Source organism: Scaptodrosophila lebanonensis, unplaced genomic scaffold (assembly GCF_003285725.1).
Source record: "Scaptodrosophila lebanonensis strain 11010-0011.00,11010-0021.00 unplaced genomic scaffold, SlebRS2 tig00001412-arrow-pilon, whole genome shotgun sequence".
In the NCBI taxonomy this organism is placed as follows: domain Eukaryota; kingdom Metazoa; phylum Arthropoda; class Insecta; order Diptera; family Drosophilidae; genus Scaptodrosophila; species Scaptodrosophila lebanonensis.
In genome coordinates, this window is record NW_022060739.1 from 10,437,661 (window position 1) to 10,463,045 (window position 25,385).

General features: G+C 36.8%; 1 protein-coding gene across 6 annotated transcripts in view; it reads left to right on the forward strand.

The window, feature by feature from the left end:
• The window catches only part of LOC115632031 (CUGBP Elav-like family member 1), an 86,151-nt gene that overhangs the window by 31,158 nt on the left and 29,608 nt on the right, over window positions 1–25,385 (forward strand). Inside the window, exons 1-2 of one of the 6 annotated variants that reach the window (XM_030528980.1) lie at window positions 4,512–4,629; window positions 19,792–20,420. The exons of 3 other annotated variants lie outside the window; for them this stretch is intronic. In XM_030528980.1, coding sequence (XP_030384840.1) covers window positions 20,012–20,420 — 409 coding nt within the window. In that variant the 5' untranslated portion in view covers window positions 4,512–4,629; window positions 19,792–20,011. Of the gene's footprint in view, window positions 1–4,450; window positions 4,630–11,468; window positions 11,522–19,791; window positions 20,421–25,385 lie in introns of those variants that run through there. 2 more of the 6 variants (XM_030528981.1, XM_030528982.1) reach the window with 2 other exon arrangements.

Consider the following 25,385-nt stretch of genomic DNA (forward strand, 5'->3'; position numbering starts at 1 on the left):
CACAGAAATTTTATGGTAAATTAAGAAAAAAATTGGCAGCCAGTCGGGCATTGCGTGTTCCTCGGCCACAACGAGGCCTCGTCGCGTTGCAATCGTGGGTGAAGCCAATTGCTAAGTGCATCTCAAATATTAACCCATCCACTAGCCATTAGCTAGAAAAAAAGAAAGAAAAGTGTGAAGAGGCCCGCAATCCGTCAATTGAACGAAAAGTGACAGCTCCGATATGTGCAGCGTTGCATCTGCAGATAACTGCCTCCGCAACCTGCTCGCAACTGCCAACAAATTAATTGCAACACGCCACAGCAGCAACACAGACACAAGGCGATCAAAAACAAACTAGACACGCCGATGCCACAACAGCGCAAAATGCAATGCACACACACACACACTTATGTATGCATGTATTTGTGCAACAAGTGAAAATCTTTGGCAACTAAGCGAGAATCTCAACAATGGCGCTAGTTGAGGTACTAGTACTTCGAACTAGTTCCTTTTCCACAACAATTCAATTCTAGGTTTGAATCAAGCATTTCTTACATTTGAAATTAAATTAGGACTGGTTTGGGACCACGATTCACGATTTACTCTTTTTTTTACTACGAACAATAAATCTGTAATTTAAAATCGAATAAAAAATGGGACAAGCTAGGAATCGGCTTGTCGTGATTTTGTAGTTCTATGATTCTAGACGTGGACTTTTGCTGGAATTTAAAAGTATATATATTATGAGCTACCCCTAACATGAATTTAATATGTAAAAAATATATAGTTAAATAAATTAAAAATAAAACCGTAAAATAAAAGGAAATGAATTTCCAAACATTATAAACTGGAGAAAGATGCTATAATATTAGGAATAATTGCAAAGTTATTTATAACCAAGACATGGAGGACACATTATAAACTAAAGAAAACATTATAAACTAAAGAAAGATGCCATGCTATTACGATTAATTGCAAAGTTATTTATGACCAAGACATGGAGGACCACTTTTCTAGCACAGTTTTTTCCTACATAGAATTTTGCCAATGACAGTAAAGCGCCCCCAATTTCGACGTCAGACGATTTTATGCATTAGTATGAGCTTCGAGCTGGAAAAGTTTAAAAAAACTTAAATTATTACAAAGACAAAAGTCGAATTGAAAAAGTTAGCAACCGACCAGTTTTGATATTTCAGTTTAATTTAAAGATTTTAATTGTTATTTTATATTGCTTATTTTCCGGATATTCATTAAAAATCTGGTTACGCCCCAATTATCAACCCTTGTTCCCTACTTTCAACTGCTTTCGTCTATGTATTTGTGGTTCCAGTGTTGCCAGTGCGAAGGACTGCAGGGTTGTTTCTCTGCCGCTCTCGTTGTATGGCACATACATATAGTATTGGCGCGTACGGGTGTGTGTTTGTGTGTTTCATGTGCGAAATGTTTTAGCGACACTTGACAAAATGCCAGAAATTCTAAACACTTTTAGCTGCTCGACTCTCGGCTGCCCTTTGGGTTTTTTGTTTAATTTTGCTTCGCCTGCAGGCAGGCGGCTGCTTAGAATTTTTGTCAAGTGTTTACATTTTGAAAGACAGCGTTGCCCACCCAAATACCAAATGGCAGAAGTGCATTTCTCTGCGATGCATTCATGCTTCTTTCTTGCTCTCCCCAGCTCTAGTTAATTAAAAGCACGCGTGCCCGAAAATTTATGTTCACTTGTTTATGAGACTGTACTTATTTCGATTAAGACACGCTGCGTGGCTCGCTAACAAATGAGTTCCTTAATTTGCCAAACAGTAAGGCGTTGACAGGCCACACAAAATCAATTGCGTGACGTTGGCAATGATGAAGACAATGATAATGATGATGACGTCAATGCAGTAAGTGCAGAAATGAATGAAGGAAAGCAACATGAATGCCCGCCATAGTTTGCCTCGCAATCTTTGGCGTCTGCAGCGTTTATCTTTTGTGTGATCTGCGCCGCCAAAATGCATTTTCATGTAAGCAATTAATATTATGTGGTGGCCATTAAAGTGGCATTTTTGAGAGGCACATGTCTATGCAAAGCTGCTGGCAACATTAACACACATTTTTCATTTCAATTACCTAACTGTGCGGGTCGAACAGATATACTTTAAAAGCATAAATAGGCACACAAGCCCGTACATTGCCTTAGAAACAGCTCGATCTTGTTATAGTTATAGGCAAACAATATTATTAATATAAAAATAACTAAATTATTATTATAACAAGTCTAAATTATAAACAGGCTTAGTAGATATCGAAAAATATTTTTAAAATTAACAGGCCATGGCTGTTAAAAATCTTACAATTTTCTACAGTAAGTGCAGGACTATATTGAAGATACGTATGGAAATGAAATTATTAATTAGAGCTGGCAACATTTGAAAGTTGAACTTGTTTAAGAACTTCATTTAAGAATTTTAGTCCCGAATAAAAATTGCAGGCTAAACTTTTCATACTCGACTACAAATTTAGAAAAATTGCATATATTTTATTATTATTGAAATGTTTCCTTAAAAGAATAACTTCCCAAAGTATATTCAAGTATTATATGTGGCTACAAATAGTTCAACAAATCAAAATTAAGAAATTAAGATTAAATTATATTTCCCCAGGGGTCCATAAATATTTTGTATATACTCGTAGTTGTTCAAATATTATCTGTGGCTACGAATAGTTCTTCGAGAGTTTAAAATGTACATACTTATAGTGATAGCGAAATTATTTTATTTTCAATAAAATTTCCCACTTGGTTAGGTTGGTTAGGTTAGGTTAGCTTTATCCGGCAAGTCTTTAATGCTGTCGTTACAGATTTTCTGAATGAATACGCATAATTCGTATTTTTGATCTGAAATTTTGAGGAAAGTATTGACTTTCTCCACTCCTCCGCTTCTCCTATTCAAATGTACATCGGTGTAAGCAGGGCGTTCGAAAACAAAGCGCGTTTCTTTATGCGCTTCAATTGATTTTCGCGCTTTTTCATTGCCTGTCGCTTGTTCGTTTCCCTATATGTTTGTAACTATGTATTTGCATGTACAAACATATACATACATACATACAAATGTATGCGTGTGGTTGTTTGTGTGTATCTTACGGCTCGTTTAGCACTTGCCGTGATTTTCTGTTTAGATAGTTTTATGTGTGCCAAGTGCTCCAAAGCTGGGCAGCGACTTGAGTTTTATTTCCGTACCGCTAATTGTTAAATCTGTTCGCGTCGCGATGCTTCAAATGTGTTAAAGAAAATACATACATAGATACAGGGTGCGCCATCTTTTATGTCGGTATGTAAATTTTCAAGTATGAGATATTTTTATTTAATTTGGTTCTGTACAATTTCTTGAGCTGAGGTTTTCAACACTGGTCTACTCAAGTCAATCGGTTCACTACTGACAAAGTTATTCAATATTTACATACCGACATAAAAGATGGCGCACCCTGTACATACATACTCGTAGTACATATGGACGAGTATATTGTAAGCTTAGTTGGTTTTAATGAGGTTTTTTGAAGTGCGGGCGGAATTCTGGATAAGCGCAAAATTAAATTGAAATACAGTTTTGTGTTCTGTGCTTATGTGTATGTGCATTGAACACATTTTACGCTAAATACCGGCAGAGTGGGCTCGTGCCCTGCTGATAAGAGTGCGGCAAATACGCTGAGTCAACCACCAAAGCCATTCGAATAAGTTTTTATTCAAAACACACATCTATTTATGTACATTTTTAGTTGAAATTTTTCTTATTTCCAAATTTGAAAGCCACTTTAATTGTTTTTTCAAATAAAATATAATTATAACCAAATAATATCAAGATGAAGAATATATATATCAATAAATATTAAATAAAATATAACACACACGTATAGCTGAAATGCTGCCGTGTAACATGCACACCAACGAAACTGTAATACCCCTTCACCCTTTCGGGAGTGCAGTGTATAAACAGCACTCAATGCGAACTCCAAACGTAACCAACAACAACAAGCAGCCGCATGGAAATTAGCTAAGCGGAAAAACAAGAGCCACAAGTGTCAGCGTGCCTGAACTGAAGAGCAGAGAGCGTCTAAACAGCAACAGCTGTTTCTTTGACTTAAGAGCACCACGCAAGAGAGACGAAGACTGATAGCCGGCAAAGCGAAGGCATTGCCAGCCACAAAAAGTAAAGTGCAGCGCAAGTGACATACTCACACACACTTGTGCATGTGTTTATTGTTCGATCAGCCGCTGCTGGCGTCGCACACACAACAGTCATTACTCAAAACCTATTCAATAGAATTTCGAAGCGTTTTGTAAAGCTAAGTTCGCAGACGGCCCGTCATTCATTCAGTCGGTCAGTCAGTCTTTCAACGCACGATCGTTGACGCGCACGCTCGCCGCAACGCGTATGTGTCTCAGATAATTTCTCTATATATCGTATGCGCGCCAATTGGAAGTGGAATTTGAATTTGAATATTGTATTTGTCAAAGCCAAAGTGCAGAGTAAACAAAATAAACAATTTCTAAATTGAATATCGACGTTCGCTGAATGCAAAAACGACAGCAACAACAGCAACTGAGTGAAAGGCCTGCTTGGTATTTTGCTGATCTGACTAACAGGGAAAATATGTACATAAAGATATATATTGGTATGTTTTTCGATGTATACTTTTGTACATAAAAACAACCACCAGCAGCACTTCATGTCTTCAACTAAGCCAATTCAATTGATTCCACGTACATTCAATTGCCGCTGCGTAACTCAATAAATACCAACAAATACGTAATCAATACGATGCCGTTGCCATTGTTGTTGTTGTTGTTGCCATTTAATGAATGCTTTTGCGGACGACAATTTCAGTGAATGATTTGGAAATGATCTGCAAATGAAAATAAAACATTTATTTTGTGTGTGTGTGTGTGCCGGCTGGTAGTGCTGGAAAACGATGTAGGACATTTTGAAAATGTTCAAAAACCATATGGAAGTAATGTGAAAACCTAAAGCTTCCGTATTTATATAAACAGACAAATAAAACAAATGCCGCTTAAAAGGGAATTCCATTATCTTCAAAAATCTGGCTCAGAAATACGAATAACAAAATTTTTAACACATAAGGAAGTAAACAAAAAGTCGGGTTGGGGCTTATTTTTGAGAAGTTCCGAATTCATGGACACCACACGTATCCACATTGTCTAGAATTTCGCGCTACTCTATTGATTTCTTTATTTTGTTGTTACGTAAATTGTCATTGTCGTCCTTTTTCCAAGGCCAGCTGAAATTAATTTGTTATAGCTTGTTGACATTTTCATTTATTTTTTTTTCTAATTCATTAGCAGCTGTCGCTGTCGAGCATTATTAGTGGGATTAACTGATCCACAAATACTAAGACCAGCTTAATTTTACCAATCAGAATTGCGTGTCAATCAGTTATCAGTAATAGCTAATCGGAACAACCTGATTTATCAGAATTAACTGACTGCATACAATGTTATTATTTCTTTTGTAACATAAGCAATTAACACTTCAGCTTCTACTTGAACTGAATAACATGACTTCCAGAACGGAGTCCATTTCTACTGAGCTTCCTCCTTAAATTTCATTTTACGCAGACAAAAATATTGGTTAATTTTTTATAAATTCAAGATTTCTTGAAGGTTTTCGGTTTTCAAGCAGCACATTCATCGTCGTTCGTTTCATAACTCATTCCTTAAATTTACTTGTTTTTTGAATCAGGTAAAACTTTTGAAAACACCATCACCTTTATTATTTCAAGATAGGTATTATTATATATTTTCTTCACATTTATTTTATTCAAACTTTTAACCGATCTTACTTGTTCACTTCAATGAAGGTTCAAAGCATCTTATTTGTATTATAATCGTTTTTAATTTGAATTTATTTACTTTTCAATAACAGTAATTATTGTTAATGTGCGTTTTTGTTTTTGCCTCGCAACACCTACAATTTCAATTATTCGAAAACAGATTTTATTATGCAAAGCAACGTCGTCACGCAATAAACAAATATTGCCAGAAATTCGATAAAAGCTGACAACAATACAAACAATGAAGTTATTGCAAAAATAAGAAACGAGAGGAGAAGAGTATAAATAAATAAAAATGCCAATTGGAACTGTTATGCTGGCTCCGAGCTTCGAGTGCATCGGACCAGACTTTTGAGTCATGCCCCGATCTGGCTAATTATCTTCAACCGGCCACGCTCGCACAACCTGTTTTCCTAATCATTTTGCCAAGAAATTGCTGTGTATGTGTGTGTGTGTGTGTGTGTGTGTGGAGACAACTGGGAACTGGAACTGCGAGATATTAAATCAGCTGTTTGATGTTTTTGCTATTTTGTTTTGCTTTGGCGCTCCAAAGCGTTGTCTTCCAATCGCCAGCAATCGCTGTAATTGTGGCTGCAACAACAATAGCTGCAACATGTAACAAACAAAAAAATTGTAAGATTTGTAATTCTAGCTGCGCGTGCGTGTCCGGCCCCCCCCAAAACTGTATCTGAGGAATGCCAAACCACGAGCCACGCAGCTGGCATTGTCCGCACTAATGTTTTGCGATTGCGTGCAACACAAAGTGCGTTGCATTCATTGCCTCTAACAACGCATTAGTCGTTGGGCGTAACCTGCATTGTTGTTGTTGGTGGCAGTTTGTCACAAATTGTCTGGTATTTGTTGGCAAATACCGCCACATCTAGATAAACAGCTTAGGAATTTCATTGCAATGCATTTATCCAAGTACTGTTGTCGGACTCTAGAACAAGCCCATCTATTCATAATTGATCTTTTATTTTATGAGAGCAGGCCATGCCGCATTGCCTGAATTTTTGCTGCTAATCGTTAGCAGATTGTGTGTGAATTCAACTTAAAACTGGTCTTGATAGATTGGTGTTTTCAAAAATAGAATATTCTACATTCTAGCAATATTCTAGCACCTCCTTGTTTCCAACTGTCAATTTATTTACTTAAAAGCAAGTCTTCTTCATTCGCATCTAGATAAGCAGCTTAGGAATTTGATTGCATTGCATTTATCTAGTATTGTTTATTTTTTATTTATTATTATTATTAAACTTAAAACTGATCTTATTGGGTTGGTGTTTTCAAGTGTAGGGTCTATCAGTTTCACACTTAGAGTTGCAGTTAGACTTTAAAATATTCACCTCCTTGTTTCCAACTGTCAATTTATTTACTTGAAAGCAAGTCTTCTTCATTCGCATCTAGATAAGCAGCTTAGGAATTTCATTTCGTTGCATTTATCGAGTATTGTTTATTATTATTATTATTCAACATACAGCTGGTCTTATTGGGTTGGTGTTTTCAAGCGTAGACCCTTATTATAGGTTCTCACTTAGAGTTGAACTTTAAAATATAAGCAGTTTGGCTACGGCTCTGATTCTATTCTAAGAATAAGGTGGTTCTTCTTCTCAACTGTCAATTCACTTACTTGAAGGGAAGTTTTGTGCGTTCGCCACTTTTAAACATTTTTCTAAGCAGCCCGTCTTCCAATATATTCTAACAACTACTTCTTCTTCTCAACTGTCAATTCGCTTACTTGAAAGAAAGTCTTTTTTAAAATTTGCTAGCACTATTCAAATGCACCCAATTAGTAGGAACTTTATATCGCCCATTCAATTCACTGTTCACAGTCAAACATGAAGCAGGCAGGCAATCGATGACAAGTTCTTTGCAACTCTGCTCCTCCTTTCCTCGAGCTCCTCTCCCACCCAAGTCACCCCATTTCCTCTGCTCAGCCTCCACTCGACTAATCAAGCATAATTATGCAAAGTATTTGTGTTTACGAGTAGATAATGATGTACTTAGTGAGCGATGAAGAACGATGTATGCAAAAACTATGCTTGAACTTTTGTCAAACAACGACTTAGAAGCCAAACAATGCAGCTGGCGGCCAACCAGCAACAACAACAACAACAATGCTGAGAACGACAAACGATTGTGATTTTGTGAGTTCGAGTCCCGTTTAGTTCTCAAGCATGATTGTGCAATATGGAACGACAGTGCAGAAATCGGACAATGCCGTGCTGCCGGCAATTAATTGAAAAAATCACGCACACTTCTGACTCCGAGAACTCTGTCTCTGTCTCTGTCTCCGCCTCAGTCTCTGCCCCTGTCTCTGCCTTTGTCTCAGAGCCTCTCTGTGGCTTGTCGGTCCAAGCCAAGGCGAAAATAAAACTGCAATGAATGACAAGCCATTGCGACCATAACAATGACAGCGATGTTGACTTCTTTGGTCGCATGCACAAATACGGCTAACGGCTAACAATGCGCCATAAGGAGAGATAGCAGAAGAAGAAGAAGAGGCAACAACAGCCGATATGCATATCTACGATCCATTGGAGGGCGACAAGTTCTGCATATTAAAGCAACAATTTGAGACACAAATTACAATTCTGAATGAACTTTTATTATGCAGCCTGTCGCCTTGGGCCTTCCATGAACATGGAATCGAAGAGGGGAGTATTTCCCCCACCTTCTCTCTCTCATCCCTCTCTCTCTCTCTCTCTGTCGCTGTGCTGCCTCCCTACAAGTGCTTGACGCGCGACTCGGCGCTTCAATCAGAATTTTAATTATTGTTTTCAATTATCGAAAATGGTTTTGTTTGGCTGCGCGTCTGTTTTGTCGTTTTTGGCTTTTCAAGTGTTGGGCGTCTGTTTGCATTTAATGCGCCCCCTCCCCTTCCGCCCTCTCCCCCTCTCTCTCTCTCTCCGCTGCCACTTGTTATTATTATTGTTGGTTTCATTAAAACGAAGGCATTTTTATGCGCTTGTACTCGTAATTAGGGGCGTTTTGTTTTCAAAACGCTTGCAACTCAATTGCGGCATATGGTTTATTTTAATTAAATTTCTAGCTGATATGGCAGATATATATACATATGTATCTCTAATGTGGATGCAGCAGTATAGTGAATGGGGGCGTATGTGTTTGGACAGCCAGCGAGAGCTGAGAGTGACGTTTGGCAATGGGAATGGGGCTTTGGGGCTCAACCACGTTAAGTCTGCGCATCAATCATTGTTGCGAGTTCAACGTTCCCAACACAATCTTGACCTACCATATGGCCAGACTTGGATAAATAATGCCTGATCGTTCCTGATTCCAATAAGGAGTCAAAACTTGCTTTTTAATTTGCCTGTGCCCTGAAATTTCTTGCTAGATAAGTTGGATTCTTACAACATATTCAATATTATTTCAAGATATATTCAGAAAGCCTCTCTGAAACAGCCTATACTTGTACGTAGGCTTACAGTGATTATGCATTGCATTACTCTAGAGGTCAGCTGACAATTGTTTGCTCGTTAAAACTTGGGTACATACTCGCATGTAGATAAAATAAATATTACGCCGACCAATGTCGCTGTCAGCAACAACAACAACGGCAACAACCACTGGAAAAAAGTACAAAATTTCCACAGCTGGGGCTAAGCACAAAAAGAAGCCCAAATGAAATACGAGCGCGAATATAAAATGGCTTGCAACTGTAGCTTTTAGCAGCTAAATGCAAAGGCAAAAGCCAAAAGCTGTTAACTGATAAATTAAACAAATGTCGCGGTTGCCGGCAAGAAATGCGAAACGAAAACAAACAAGCCAGCCAGCGACAAAGAGAGAGAAAGAGCAACAGAGAGATAGAGAGAGAGAGAGAGACAGAGGGGAAAAAGCTAAAATCGTGCCAAGTCAGGTAGTCTTGCATATCTGAAGCGGAGCGAGAGCTGGAATAGACTTGACTGTGAAATACCCTCCGCCATATATGGGTTATGCGTTCAATCTTCTTATGGCAACGGCAGAACGACATTCTTTAATATAAGGCATATCGGAGACTGAAGATGAGATGGCATTAGTTATGCCTAATGGCATCCTAAGAGGATCATATAGCTGAGAATTTTTCGAGAATATGTATCAGAGCTGCATTCCATAGTTCAAGTTTTTCAAAAGTACATGTTTTTTGGTTGATTTCAATATTTGAGAGCCCGTTTATTTATCTCAATGATGGAAAACTGAGTTGCGGGACAGGAAATAGAAGAAATGGAAATTCTGAACAGCTTTTCCACAAATTTGTATAATTCTTTCATTTTCGAATTCCATTATTTGATTAGTTTCCGAGTAATTGAAATCTTTCTTAAAATGTGTGTTTGAAATGAGATTATTAATTATTAGTATTAAAATTATTTGAGAAACACGAATAAAAAACGTATTTTTCTATTACACGTTATATAGAATATTAAGCCATATATAGAATTTTACACTCATGCATACCTTGAATTTTAAGAAAATCCTTCAAATAGAAATCAAATTCAGTGAAAGTCCAATAACATTTTGGTTGTGGAATCAGCATTCTTTCAAAAATCAAAAATTTAAAAGAGTTTCGATAATAATTTCTATTTATTTTATTTCACATTCTTTTATATTGTAACCTTTCAAATGATATAGCTTAAGAATGGAAGTATTATTTTCAAATCAATTAAATTTTATTGGCCGTGTAATCCGAATCGTTTAAATATACGATTGAACATGTTTCGCTAAGCTGCATTCGTCCAAGTTTGGTTGTGTGTGTGTTTTTTTATTGAATAAATAAAATGTTATTGTTAAAATCCTTTAAAAGATGAATTTCCACCTCCTATTAATTAGTGAGTTCTGATCGCCAATAAGCATCCCTTTAAGAGTTGGCAGTTTGGGTTTTTTATTTTAAGCTCTAGACATTTGTAGGTAATTGTTGACAGCCATCAAAACAATTACCAATTTTAAGAAATTATGACGGATTTCATCACATGATTTAAGCAAGTCATCTGATTGAGTTGTGCAGGGCGAAATGTTGCAAAAATATTGTGAGTTATCAGCAGAGCCAGCGAATGCATTAAATCCCGAACGCTTCTGCTTTCAAATATTCTGCTAGCATGTGGGTGAGGTATTTGTTTTGTATCTCGCGGATACAATTGCCATTGCCCAGCATTTTTCTAGCACTAAGCTGTTGTCAACGTGTGTGCGCAACAATATATTTGTATAGTCCCCCTCCCAGCACACACGCACACACTTACATGCTTCTCTATTTACACATATCCAACAACAACAATAATAATACAATAATAATTTTGTATTCGAACGCTGCCGCTGCCGCTGCCTTTGCCGTCATCGTGAACTGAGTACACAATGGCTAAAGTACATACAAACATAGATACATACATACTGGTAAATACATACATAATGCCCGTACGTATGAAATGTGCTCGATACATTGGCGCTGTCGCTGTTGCTGTTGCTGTTGCGACGTCGACAGCGGCAGCGGCAGTGGCAGCGGCAGCAAAAGCAACAAAAAAGCTAAGCAGATCGGGCGGCGCGCAAAAAGTGGCAGAGGCAGCAGTTTGTCATTCAATCGTCGCTCGCGCAGTCACAATCGCGTTTTCAGTTGGCCGACGTCGACGTGCAAAACGTTTAGAACGAAACGCCGGCGCATTTCGCTTAGCAGCAGCAAACACGCGCGCATCTGTATCTCACGGATACACACAATCGCACGTCTCCATCTGTAACTACTTGTACTATTCCGATATCATTGACTTCACTGTTTAGCGCGCTCAATTCGCGCGCAATTCAAACTCAAAGCCAAAGTGCAAGCGCTGCTTTAGTAGTAGCTGTGGTTGTTGTTGTTGTTGTTGGTGTTGTTGGTGTTGTTGTTGTACGAGTACATGTTCTTGTTGTTGTAATTATTGCAATTAAAAGCCCAAAGTGTAGTGCATAGTGACGCAAAAAAGTATATCCTATTGTTTGAAAAACATAAAGCAAATAAATGGGTAAATATTGTGACAGCCGCTGGAAATAACCAGCAAAATAATATTTACTCGCACTTCAAATAACAAATACACAAAAAAAGTTAAACAAATTACTAAAAAACAAATTTAAAAATAACTAGAGTTGTTAAATTTACTTTACTTATAAAAAATACGAGTATACATAAAATAGAGGTATACTTGGCTTATGTTCTTGGCTGAACTAAGTTTCTTTGGAATAAATGTGGCTCTCAATCCTTCTTCAGCTTCCTGTTTTCTTATCCTCTTTAAAAAAAATGCTACCATATCATAAACTATCTTAGCCAAATGTGTGAAAGCTTCTTTACTTTTAAAAATAGTAAGCAACTTAGCACTAGTTTTTGATTTATTTGCAGGAAAACTTTTTACAGAAGACTCCATTTGTTAGATTATTAGTCAATAAAATCGAAAAATAAATGAAACTAAACCGCTGTAAGAGACTTGTTAAATGAAAATATTTGCTCTACAAGTTCAAATTGATTCATTTCTGTGGTCGTTGCTGTTGACTTTATATTTCAATGCATCAGACATTTTTCTCGGAAATTGAATGCACTATTTTGTAAAAGGTTTGGAAAATGGGGGGTTTTTTAAGAATGGTGAAGGGGACTGCTGGACAGCCCTTGGAGAAATAATTCAACAATTTAGTAAACATTATTCAGACAAGACAACTATATTGTATTTATTTTTTTGTGTAGATAGAATATTCATTATTAAACATTGTTTGTTTTTATGAACATTTCTTTACTGTGATTTATGAACAGTTCTTTAACTTTAAGTCTTCTCTATATGTCTGTAGGGTATTATTGGTGGCTTGCTGCTTCTCTAAATAGCTCCTTAATGCACTTCAATTTCCAGTGACAACTGCTTGACTTTCTCTATTACTTTTCACAAGTACATTCTACAACTATTAATATATGTATTTCCTTTAGTCGCAAATTCTTCATCTGCTTTAAATAACTTAAAGTAAGAAAACCAACATCATTTTATTAATTAGTGCTTTCAACATTTGTGCGAATGACTGCGTGAATGAATGAATTAGTTTGAAAAGTTGACTATTCTGCACTCTTGTCAAATTTTTCAAACAATTGCAAATGTGTTTAAATTTTCCATTCATTTGGCAAACTTTCTCAAAATATAAGTATTTTCATGTTGAGTTTATTTTGTTGGCCCATAAATCTAAAATGCATAAATCAGGTTATTTTTGATGTTTTTTGTTTGAACAGAATTCTGAAAAGGGGCAATTGGCTCTTTTGCCAGAGATAGTCGCAAGAATTGGCTGCGAAGCGGTTTCCAAACGCGATTCTAACACTCTTATTGAGCATTTCTCTTAACAAACGTGACTATCTGCTGTATGCAATGTATATATTGGCGCCTGAAATAGTCGTCTATTAGCACACGCCATGCCTATTAACTGGCAACAACTATATATAGACCCGTCACCTACCTACCTGTGCCAAATGTGCGCTGGAACTGGAGCTGGGAAAGGGGTAATGTGTCCAATTGGTTTGGCTATACTTCCAGCTGATTATATCACAGATTGTACATATATGTACATATATAAATGAAAATATATTTACCTTTCATAGTGTGTGCTCTTATATTGCTTTGTCATGCATTCGAAACTTTTCACAGCATTATGCAAAAGCCCAGCAACAACAACAGTAATACTATAATACAAAAAAAAAAAAAAGGCAAGCAGCTGAACATTTATATAGAATATTGTATTGGAAAACACTGCGGCTAGCTGTTGTTGAAACAATTTCCGATTCATTTGCGCATTTCAGTTCACGCTTCAGTGCAGCGAACGGCAATGACAACAATACAAACATATGTATGGCCTGTCTGTCTGTATGTCTGTCTGTCTGTCCATCTGTATGTCTGTCTATCTGTCTGGGTGTGTCCCATAACGAGCCATCACATAAATGGCTGGGATCAAGGTTGTAGATGCGTGCCAGCCACACATATCCAACATAATCATCTTCACAGCTATGTGTACTTACTTGTATTTCGCTCAAAATATGAGCAATAATGGGTTTTAAAGCGACTCATGCGAAGGTCGCTGCGCCCTCTAGTCCAAACATTGTTATACAATACTTAATTCTATTGCTAATTAAAGGCCAAAAACATGTGTGCAAATACAAATAATATCGGCAGTCACTGAGCAAGACAAGTGTTATTCAGTCAAGTCTATTCAAATGGAAAGTACATAGATATGAACTACAAGTATATGTTATATTTAGTCGACATTCGTACGTAATGCTTCCAACACACGCCTCCCCATTCTGCCACTCACGTAATGGATTTCTTGGCGGCACCTACAATGAATCATTTGGTCCATAGCCAGCATCCCAAAAGCAACAACAACAACTCGTCTTGTTGGAACTCGAGAAAAATAATCAAACCCGCTTTTGTTGCCGGCCGCGACAAACGGAAATTGTCACTTGTCAATATTTTTGGTCTCTTATTTTATTTTAGCTGCTCCCCGAATATTTTGAGCCGTCAACAACAAAGTGCTGGCCATATTGAACACAAACTGCCAACAGCTCGCACAGAAAGTGTATCCCAAAATATTTAACCGAAAAGGTGAACAAAACTGAAGCGCACAGCAATGAAAACAAAATTTGACAAAAGCTCGCGCGAAAATGTTTCAAAAGTGTTTTCTGTTTTTCTTTTTTTTTTTCAAAGCTGGCTAAAAACACGTGTGACAAAAATCTATTTACGCAAAAAAAACCACAATATTTGGCTTGTTGTTGAGAAACTTTTTCACTTTGAAAATGTATCGCAAATGTGCGTTCAAAATACTTATGACAAACACTTTTCACACAAAGTTGGATGCAAGTTACAGTTTCCTAAACATTTTCAGATAAGCCAGATGAAAAGGTTGGCAAGTCTTTCCGCTTTTCAAATCTCTTAAAAATAATTTGTGCATTCGAAAAAAAAAGAAACAAAAAAAATGTGGCCACAATTTTTGTTAAATATCCCTCACCCCATTGGTTAGACAAGCTGCGTATGTATTTTGTGGCAACCAACTGTCTAGTGTAGTTTTGAAAAGCGTAGCTTTACGCTCTGAATATTTTCATATCGCTGCAACAACAACAACAACAACAAAATAACAGCAACAACAACAGCAACTACAAAACAGACAGTTGAGCTCGAGTGGCACCTAAAACAAAGTTCAAAGTGTAAATGTTGAGTTTTTATGCGATAATTGTTGTTGTAGTTGTTATCGTTGTTATTCCTGTTGTTGTTGTTGTTGTTGCTGTTGTTGCTGCCGAAGCGCGCCAAACAACACGATAAAGTTCAAAGTGTGTGTAAATGAAGGCACTAAAGCATGTACAGAGACCATAAATGCTACGAAATTTGCAATTTGCCGTTTGCCGTTTGCTGTGTTGTGTTCTGCCTTCCATACTTGAAAAGAAAATTGAGTGCAAATTTAAGAGCTATGCGTGGACTTAGGTACTCTCTCTATATATAGAACCCCCCCACATGCGATGAGCTTTGAGCCGGGCTAATCAAACTCTAGTGGGCTTCATCGGAACTCGTTCAAAGGCAAACATGTGGTAATTCGTATCGCTACATGAACAAAAAACGAATAGTGCTCGTATAGAAAAAAAAAAAAACATGTTAAATTAAATTGAAATGTTCGTATTGTCGACAATTTGGTGTGTGTTTGGATTTGGCTTTTTTCTGTCTAGTTATTTATTTGTGAGCGGAGTGCAGCGGAGCGTAAAACAAGTAATTACGAGTAATGTCAAAGCACTTATTGTTGCGGCTCTTTCACCATTACCTCATATAGGAGTTATTACACTCAAAGAAAAAGGGTTTGCATTGCAAAGACGTCTCGTTCCCTGTAGATGAAGGCGCAGACTATATTCAAAGACGCAGGGGTCCCTACTACTGTTGGTCTACACTGCACACGGCCTCTAGTTCTCTATTATCAGCTCGTCTTATTCATTGTTTTCTTTATCATCGATAATCCCCATCAGATATCTTAGTCTCATATCCTTAAAAGGGGATCTTTTCGCTGCTAAGCATAGGGCACAAAAATCAATTCTTAACAAAGCTTCGCTCTTTTTAAGCAGACAATCCTTGGATCACTGACTTATAAAAGTTATTCATAGTCTCGGAAACTGAGTGGAAATGCGAAATTAAGGTGTAGTAAGAATTTCAACAGCCATCAACTATTTTACTTTCTATAGAAGACAAAATTCTATACCCCTAATCGGCGATTCCCAAACAGATTAATTACTTATTCTATTTGAAAAGTTCTCACTTAAACTAACCGCCCAAATATCAAGATTTTACTTTCTATTAAAAACAAAATTGTATGCCCTAATCGGCGATTCCCAAACAGATTAATTACTTATTTTATTCTATGTTTATGTTTTGTTTTTTAAAACATATCAAGAAATGTCTTAGAATTGTTTTAGAATGAGAAATGATGTTGCATTTGTTTCTTCAAGTGCATTTGCAAGCCCTACACTGCGCCTGAATCAATTTACGAAGCACATGTGTGTCATGTAACTTGGCAACCAATCATGGGGCAATACAAATGAACTCTACAATTCTGCAGCTACATACATAGTGTATGCATACCAGTGTACACATATACGAGTGCATACATATATACATAGGTATGTGTGTATCTTGTCACAATTTCTGCCCGATACGAGTGCTGAGAAAAGCCAAAAAGTCGGACAATATTTGCACTTTCTTCTGACTTACAAAACACATGACAAGTTTTGGTTTCGATGTTGTCTTTTCCATTGCCACACACACACATATATAGACACATATTCAATATGCATGGGCTCTATGGTTTATTTACGCATATTTATGTCTATATGTGTTGGCCATGTACAAACAGCAACTCATCAACACTCTGTCAATACGGGAAGACCAACGTCAATTTGGTTCGGTCAAAGAAATTGAAAATAGACAGCCCGGCTGGGCAGAGCAGTTTGTCAGAGTTTTGAAAAAATAGAAAATGCCATGAAGAATGTTTCAACTGCCACACACACACACCCAATACCCAATGCAACATAAATATTTTACTTGGGCACAATAAAAGTTAAATAAAGAAAACAAAAACCCGAGACGAAAACCAATTGCGACAAAGAACGCGTCTGTCCGAAAGAGTCGGCCACAGATATGAGTACCACAACAACCACTATTTGACCAACACGGCGGCTCTCGGGTGGTTTTTATAAATTTATTTTCCCCTGCCCCCCTTGGGGAGAACGAGCGAGAGAGAGAGAGAGTGAGAAAGAGAAAAAAGAGCGAGCAATTGAACATCGAAGCTGAAGCAAAAGGCTAGTATAAACTAAACGTTAGGCATTTAATACCCTTTAGCCACATCAACTAAGGTGACGGTTTTCATTATGAAGGTATTAACTTGTCTTCTGTCTGTCCAACTGTCTACTTAGATTGGGAAAACATATCAAGCTTTCCACAAAACAAAGCAATTTTATGGATTATTGTTTGGGCTCTATCCTTTTACAGATAGACAGAGATGTCCATTATTCATTATTTAAAGAAAACTTTACAATTGTCATTTGTTAATATGTCGAATCTGATAGAAACATATGGCTGCCAAAGAAACAATCGATTTTAGAAATAAATCATTGATTGGCAGTCTTAATATTGACTTTAATTTAAGCAACATCGACTGATATCTTATATGGAATTCCTAAAAAGTGTTTAGATCCGTTGGAATAATTTAAACAATGCTTTCCTAAGAAATTATTCCGATTTATTGAAACAATTTGATTGTCTACTTTCTTTATCAGTTAGACGGAGGAATACCTTCATTGTCATATTCCATCTACAAAAGCTGCTCTCTTTTTCGCTTTTATGTTCAATATAATAAGAATTTGGGAATAGTTTTGACAGTATTTAGACTCGATGGCCATTTCTTTATAATTTTTATTCAAAGAAAAGTGATTTCTCTCTCTGGCTTTCATGCGCAGATATGATTTAACTGATTAACTGAATTTGTCTTCCTCTTTGCTCAGTTGCTATTTATTCGAGCAGTTTCTTATTTTGACAATTTCGACAAATTGAATTCAAATCGGAAATGGGAACAGGCCTGCATACTCGTATGAAACCCAATAGCTTGACAATATCATATAGCACGTCTATCTGTAAGAGTATAGAGTGTTCGATTCGCAACAAATTTGTATTTATTTATTTCTTTGTAACGGCAGGCCATCATTACAGAACTTGTTGTTGTCACACAGCTCTAGCTGATGTTATTGTAAATAAATGAGCTTAAAATTTCACAATTATTTGGTGACGCGACGTCAGTTGTCTGCTTGTTTAGTTGGCTCCAAGTATCGCATTATACTATATTGTGTTGAAGCTGTTGTTTTTGTTGTTTTCGTACACAAATATAGGTATGTTAAAGGTACGGGTTCTTGTATAAACACAGACAACCATATTTAAAGTTTATTTACCTTTTTTCACTTATGAGTTGATACGCAAGCTATTGTCCGACTGATTAGAGCTATAGATACAGGTGCTAAATATAAAGGTACAGTCAACACTCAGGCAATTGAACCAACAACAAAATCAACCTATAAAGTGTTTAAACTATTGTTTTAAGCCATTTGTATATTCTAAAAGAATTTTAGTGCATTTTTTTAAATAAATTATGTTAATCGAAGAGAAGTGAAATTTGTTTAATATTTCATTCGTAATTTTTTGTAGTATTTTTAATTTTTATTTCCATGATCATAGTTTATGGAATAAGTTCGAGTTCCCTATGATATTGGAGCCTTCATCATTTAATGTGCAACTTGCGAGCTATAAGTCAGCAATTGACTTTGCAATATATGTAGATTATGATGATATTGTTCTAGGGTCCAGGTGTGAAGTTTGTAAAGTATTGTATAGGTTTTTGATAAACTGATATATGAATATTTGAGTCAACTTGCAGCTCTATTTTAAGTTGGATGCATTTAATAAGAAGACATACTTAGAACAGACGAACTATAGAACAGAAAATAATCAGCTAAACCTAAAGTTGTATAACTTTTTGATATAACTCGATACGTTAAGTTAAACACACTCTGTGTATGCCCCTTCTTCTTGATTTGACTTAATTCGACTACGCACTGTAATCGTCAAATGTGAAAAATTGGGTGTGGCTGCAAAAATTATGAGTTGTTAGCAAACCACAAGCCTGGCTGGCTCATCACAAAGCCAACTCATTGTAGGTACTATTATGTGTTTCGCGTTAGTTTTTTAAGCCGTTCCCTGTAGTACAATTTCAAAGTGAAGTGTCGTCGTCGTCGTTGTCTTTGTCTTTGTTGTTTTCCACAACTACGCGCCACACATAAATAAATGAATGCAATATTTTGAGCGAAAGTCGTGGAGGGGACTTAACAAGGCATCGAAATCAATTTAATTCAATTTTATGTGCAGGTAATAAATACAAAATCAAATAACAATAAAAATAACTCTGCTATGTGATCGCCATAATAATAAAGGCAAATACCGATACAATACCGCAACAAATACCGAAATGCATTAACGTTAACGTGCATGTGATTTGACCAAAATTGAAAGTTAATAACGAAAACAAATAGAGGAGCCCCAAAGAAAGGGCCACCCAGCCCATATATGGCAAATTAATTAGTTATACGAAATCGGATAATGCGTAGAAAATTGAAAAAATAAATATTGCGGCCAGTGCTTAATACGAAAGTCAATACGCGTCTCAAATGCATAAAAAAAAAAACTGTGCAAAGCTCTGCTAAATAAATATAAAAAGTTGCTGTATTTTAACAATGAAATCGAATACACACAACAAATAAATATATATTTTATTGATGTGTGAATAAAAGGGAGTGCTAAAATATGAGTCAAAATTGCAAATAAAATGCAAATGATGCACAAGTGAATAATTGTGGGCTTTTAATGAGCAATAAAAGCAACAATAACAACAACAACGGCAACAACAACTAAAGCATATAAATAAATGTTGCAGCTAAATAAAAACACACACAACTAACAGCAAACCAAATTAGTTTAATTTTAATGCTGCCCAAGTGGCTCATAAAAGCAAACAGCGCCAAACATATAACACGAGGAACAATATTTTTAAAACAAAAAAAAGAACAGAATAACAATTTACATACGTGCCGTTTTTTTTTTGCTGTGCTGTGCAAGTGTCTGTGGCGCCATCTAGCGGCTCATAAATCGTTGCAATGAAAAATCCAAATATCCAAATGGAATGCGCCAACAACAGCAACAACAACAACAGCAGCAGCAACAGCAACAGTAGCAGCAGCAGCAGCAGCAATGGCTTAAATGGCCGCCATAGTCCACAGTCAGGGCCGGGCTCTGGCAATATCAACGGAAACGGAAATGGCAATGTTAGCGAGCTGCGCGCCACTGCAGCGGCAGCGGCAGCAGCAGCAGCAACAACAACATCAGCAACATCGAGTGCCGCAATGGCAACTCCAGCATCGCATAACAAATTGAGTAACGCGGGCACGCCCCACTCCCCGCCACCGCCGCCCACAAACATGACCACAAATGGCCATCAGTCGTATCCGGCGATAACGGCAACGTATTGGCTGCCGCCACCAAATCCGGCGCCATATTTAGTTCCAGGTAATTAGTGTGTGTATTACTTTACTCGCCCCACAACAACACGGCGCGTCGCTCGTCGTTCGGCTCTACCAAAGCCGCTGTCGATTCCTTTGATACACTAACTCTTAGTTGGAAAATAGAGGCGAAGATTAGCTTTTCATGGGTTCAAGTAAATCTGTTCCTTTTTCTCTCAGCTTTTCCTAACGAGCATCATTTCTTTAAGTGTCTAACAGTTTATCCAGTATTAGGCTTATCAGAAATTCGATAAAAAGAAACTGCAAAGGAAAAAAAAGGGTCTTTAATGCTACTACATACTACTAATACTTAAATCCAGTTCTTCTTTTTAAATTTTTTATTAATTGTTGTTGAAGCAAAACTTTTAAATATTCATTTTCTAAATATTCAATTATTAGCAATACTACATACTTAAAACCAGAGCTCCTAATCGTAGTTAACTTTCTTATGCAACCCAATCGTTAAATTCGACTTATGCCCCTCTTTATATTCCACCCATATCAAGAAAAAACTTAATCGGCAAGCCATAGAACCTTAATTGGTTAATTATTAATATCAAACAACATATATTTCTGTATTTCCTTTACTTGGTGTAGTTAGTTAGTGAAATTTACTTGAAATATTCATTTATGCTGCACTATGTTTAAAAATATATATACTATATGCTTATACTCTAGTATGGTTTCCAAAAACAAATATATAGTTTGGAATAAAATCCATTGAAATAAAATCGTTGCAGCTGCTTTAAGAATACTTTGCTTAAACTATAATGCATTTTATTACTTAATATCGAATTTAACTTGCAATAAAGCTATAAAATCTAAGATTTTGATCTATAATATCCAATCACTACCAATTAAGAGTCTATTAAGCCAAAGGCTATCGAATAATTTTAATCTAACGCCTGAAAACTTGTAGAGTTATTGATACTTCAATTTTGTGAGTAAAGAATATTAGTAATATTAAATGATTATTAGCAGTATTGCCTTTATGTAAACAAATTATTACTCCAAATTATTTGATTATCAGTTATATATGTAAAAGAAAAAAGGTTTAATTTTTATTCCAAAAGGATGTCTATTCTCTGGAGCATCAATGCAAATGCGGAACCTCTCAATTATATGGAGACTTATGTTGCCGGCCTTATTGGAGCGTGTAAGAGTATGCGTTCGTTGGTGTGTTGAAGAATTGATTATTTTCTTGTTGTTGCTGTTGTTGTTGGCAGTATTGCAGCGGAAGTGCTCTCTGCAAATTATATTTTCGTGTTTATTGTAAAGCTCGCGAGGATTACAAACATGCCAGTGTCGTGTTTCAAACAAAAGCAGCACTTCACACACACGCACACACACATGGCTAAGTGTGTGTGTGTGTGTGAGTGTTAGAGAGCACTATGGTGTCTCTGTGTGTGATGTATTTTATTTCCTTTTTTGCTTAGCTCGCAACTAGCGTCAAGTGGAACATGCAAAGCCTGGGAGGGGTGTGTGGGTGTTGGTGTGCGAATGTTGCTGCCAATGGCATCTGTGTTGCATCACACTCTGTCCTTTGGAATATTGTTGCTGTGTGTGTGTGTGTGTTGCTCATGTGTGTACATTTAATTTCATTTGCAAACGCAACTTGCCGCCTGCTAATTAAATTTTAGCTTTGTCAAGGGATTTGCAGTTGGCTGCCATTGTTTATGCCTCTGTTTCTTCCCATCTTCCTTGTTGTTTTGTTGTTTCTGCGGGTTTCAAGTTAAACAGACAACAAGTGGCACTTTGTTTGTCATTACAGACTTGAACGGAGAAAAATAAAACGGATAAGGAAACTTCTCTCAGGCTGGGCTCAGTTTGGTTAGAAAATTAGAATGCAAACAAATTGATTTTTAAAAAAACTAGTTGCACATAAGTGCCATAAATAAAATAGTTCGAATAAACTAGAAAATCGTTATTAATTGCTGTTTGAAAGAATTGGTGGCTAAGAGTAAAGGATTCAGTCGCTCATTGAGCCTTTAGCTCCCTTTTAAATTTTGAAGAAGTATTTCTCAGCATAAATTGAATTAGGCTGAAGCGAATTGGAAAAGCAGCTTCGTTTCTTCTTAAAGAACGCATTTACAAGAATTTTCAATCAGAGAGTCGAGCTTGTTATTGAAACAATTTTTAAATTAGAGTAATGTTTCCGCCAGAGTGTTCCATAAGTGTCTGAGCGCATCCCTCTTTCAGTTTTTGCTGCCAGAGCGAAAAGTCTGACACATTTTCTAATCGAAACGCATGCAAACGACCGTGCTGGGCAGTTGAGGCGGCAACGTTGCATTTTGGGATTGGATGAATGGGTGAATGGCGGAAAGGGGGTAGAGAAATGGGGGGAATGGGGATTTGGGAGTGCTGTCAACATCGACATTGTGGTCTTCGTTGGAGTCGTCTAACTTGCGCATGACTTGCATATTTATGTGATATATGCGAAATGAATTGTTTGCTGCTGCCGTTGCCGCTGCCGTATGACCAAAATGAGAAAGAGGCGACAGCCAACAAATAACGACAATAAATATACAGCAAAAGGCAAAGGCAAAGGCTATAAATAAATAAATAAATAAATGCCAAGTCGATAGCAACTACACAGTATAGTATATACAGCAAGTGTATTGCAGTATATACTTAAAACTTAAAGTCAAAAAAGCAAACGTCGAGCAATTTGTCGCGCTGCAGCAGAGGCGTCATCGTCGTTGTTGGCAGCACAACTAATAATTTTATGAGCAGATCAAATGACGACGACGACGACGACGACGCGAGACTCTGCCTCCGACTGGGAAGGCGACGCCGAAAGGCGGACCACGAACGGGCCCAGTCAAAATGGCTGTCATTCAAAGTGAAGCGAAGCAACTGTCTGCAGTTGAAGACCCATAGTACTAAAATATACACTTGTATCCACATACTACTCGTATATGCGTTACATAACACGCCTGCCTTAGAAATTCGACGGAGAATTATTCGCAAGTTTCTAGATGGGCCAACCAACCAAACTCTTGAAGCCGACTACGTGTGCAAAAGCGTTAACATAAATGTAACACGTTTCGTTGTGGCAACGTTGAAGATGCTGATGCTGATGACGATGACTCTGACGATGAGGACGAGGACCAGGACAAGAACGACTGTCAGGGACGATGTCACGTAGCTTTTGCATGTCAACAGCAGCACTGGCGCCCCAAAGACTTGGCCAGAGCCAAAGCCAAAGCCAGGAAACGAAACTGTCACATCAAAGTGCCAAAATTGTAGCCAAAAGGAAATTACTGACTTTTACCGGCAATGTGCGGGTTTTTTCTTCTCTCCACTTCCACTTGAGCCATTCAGGTATCTCCACATCTCTGAACGTGTATATCTAAATGAAGCGCGTTTTTAGCGATAGCTTGCTAATTAAAACAACACGTAGAATCGGCCACAATTATGCAATAGACTATTAAAACTGATATGAAAATGTGCAAATAAAGCAGCGGAAGAGAAAGCGAAAAACAGAGTGAATTAGAAAGACTCAAAGAAATGAGTGTTTAGAGCCATGCTTTATATAGAAACGTGCAATTGTAAACGCAGCAACATATATAGCAATGTTTAAAATATACAAGTATTTTCTATTTTTAATAAATCAAATCCAAATCAAACACAAAAGTATTCAATTTGGTACCGATGATATGCATTATGTTTGAAATGATGTTAATGAAGGCTCATCATTAGGAATAATGTTGGATTGCTTATTTATTTATGAAGAGAATAAAAATGGCTTATATGAAGATAGCTTATCTAAAATCTAGAAAATAGTAATGAATGAATTTATGTTGGGACATCTTTTAAACTTTCCAACTTTATTAATAGTTTTATGTTATGTCATTGAACATTGTATGTCAAATGAACAGTCGGAGGATTGAAAGCTCCTGGATTTCTTATCATGAATTGAAAAAAAAAAAAACAATCATTCTTTAGATCGCATCAGGTCTCTGAAGATACCTCAGCAGCTACAGAATTTTCAAAATGTGGAGAACAGCACTTACTGCCTCCGCATTGGCTTCAACATTCTTAGATGTGGCTCTTATTTATTCTATTATAATTTAATTGTTGTACAAATTTGTTCTTTTCCACTTTATATATTGTTTTATTGCTTATAGCTTTATTTTAATGAAATATTTCGTATTTAAAATTATGAAAGAAGAATTGAAAGACATTTTCTGCCATAAAGCTTATCTTCGTAATGCTTAATACTCTGTAAAGAAAACACAGACTTGAATATTTTTATGGCTTTACAAGCCTTTGTTTATTTTGTACTTTTTGTTATCATTTACATAATCAAATGATAACATTAATTTTCTAACTAATCTTAATATCCTTGACTAATATTTTATAGGCATATTTAAAGTACATTTATAAACGTATGTCGTGTTCTTGCTTTTCTTTTTACTTTACTTTTTACTTTTTACCTTTAGCCCCAGGCTTGCCAAAATCGAAGATTGATTCATTTTTAGGACAACAAGTTCAGCTGAAGACTCTATAAAGCTCTAAATGATCTTGTAAAAGATTAATTCCATATCAGTTAAATTTATAAAATAATAATCAAATGAATGAGTAGCCCAAAAATTGTATCTGCCACTTTTCTTTGCTTCTTCCTGCTATGCTTCAATCGTCTATAGGGTATTAAGATTCTGTCGAAATAGGTAAAATGTTTGGTATTACGTATTTTCTTTATCTATAGTTTATAAGTGTTTCTGCAATCCATTGTGCCTGCTTCGATTCAGCGAGCGGCCATGTGAGTGTTCGCATTCGCATTCACATTCGTATTGCTAGTCAATTTGTTTGCAGCTAATTTCCTGAACTTTTAGCCATTTGACAATTGCACTGGGCGGTGTCGGCATTGCCTCCCCCTCCACCCCTCTGGCCCCACCCTCCCTCCTGCCATCTGCTATCACTTGGCTCTGCGTACGATGCATACAAAACAAACGTCAAATGGCAGACA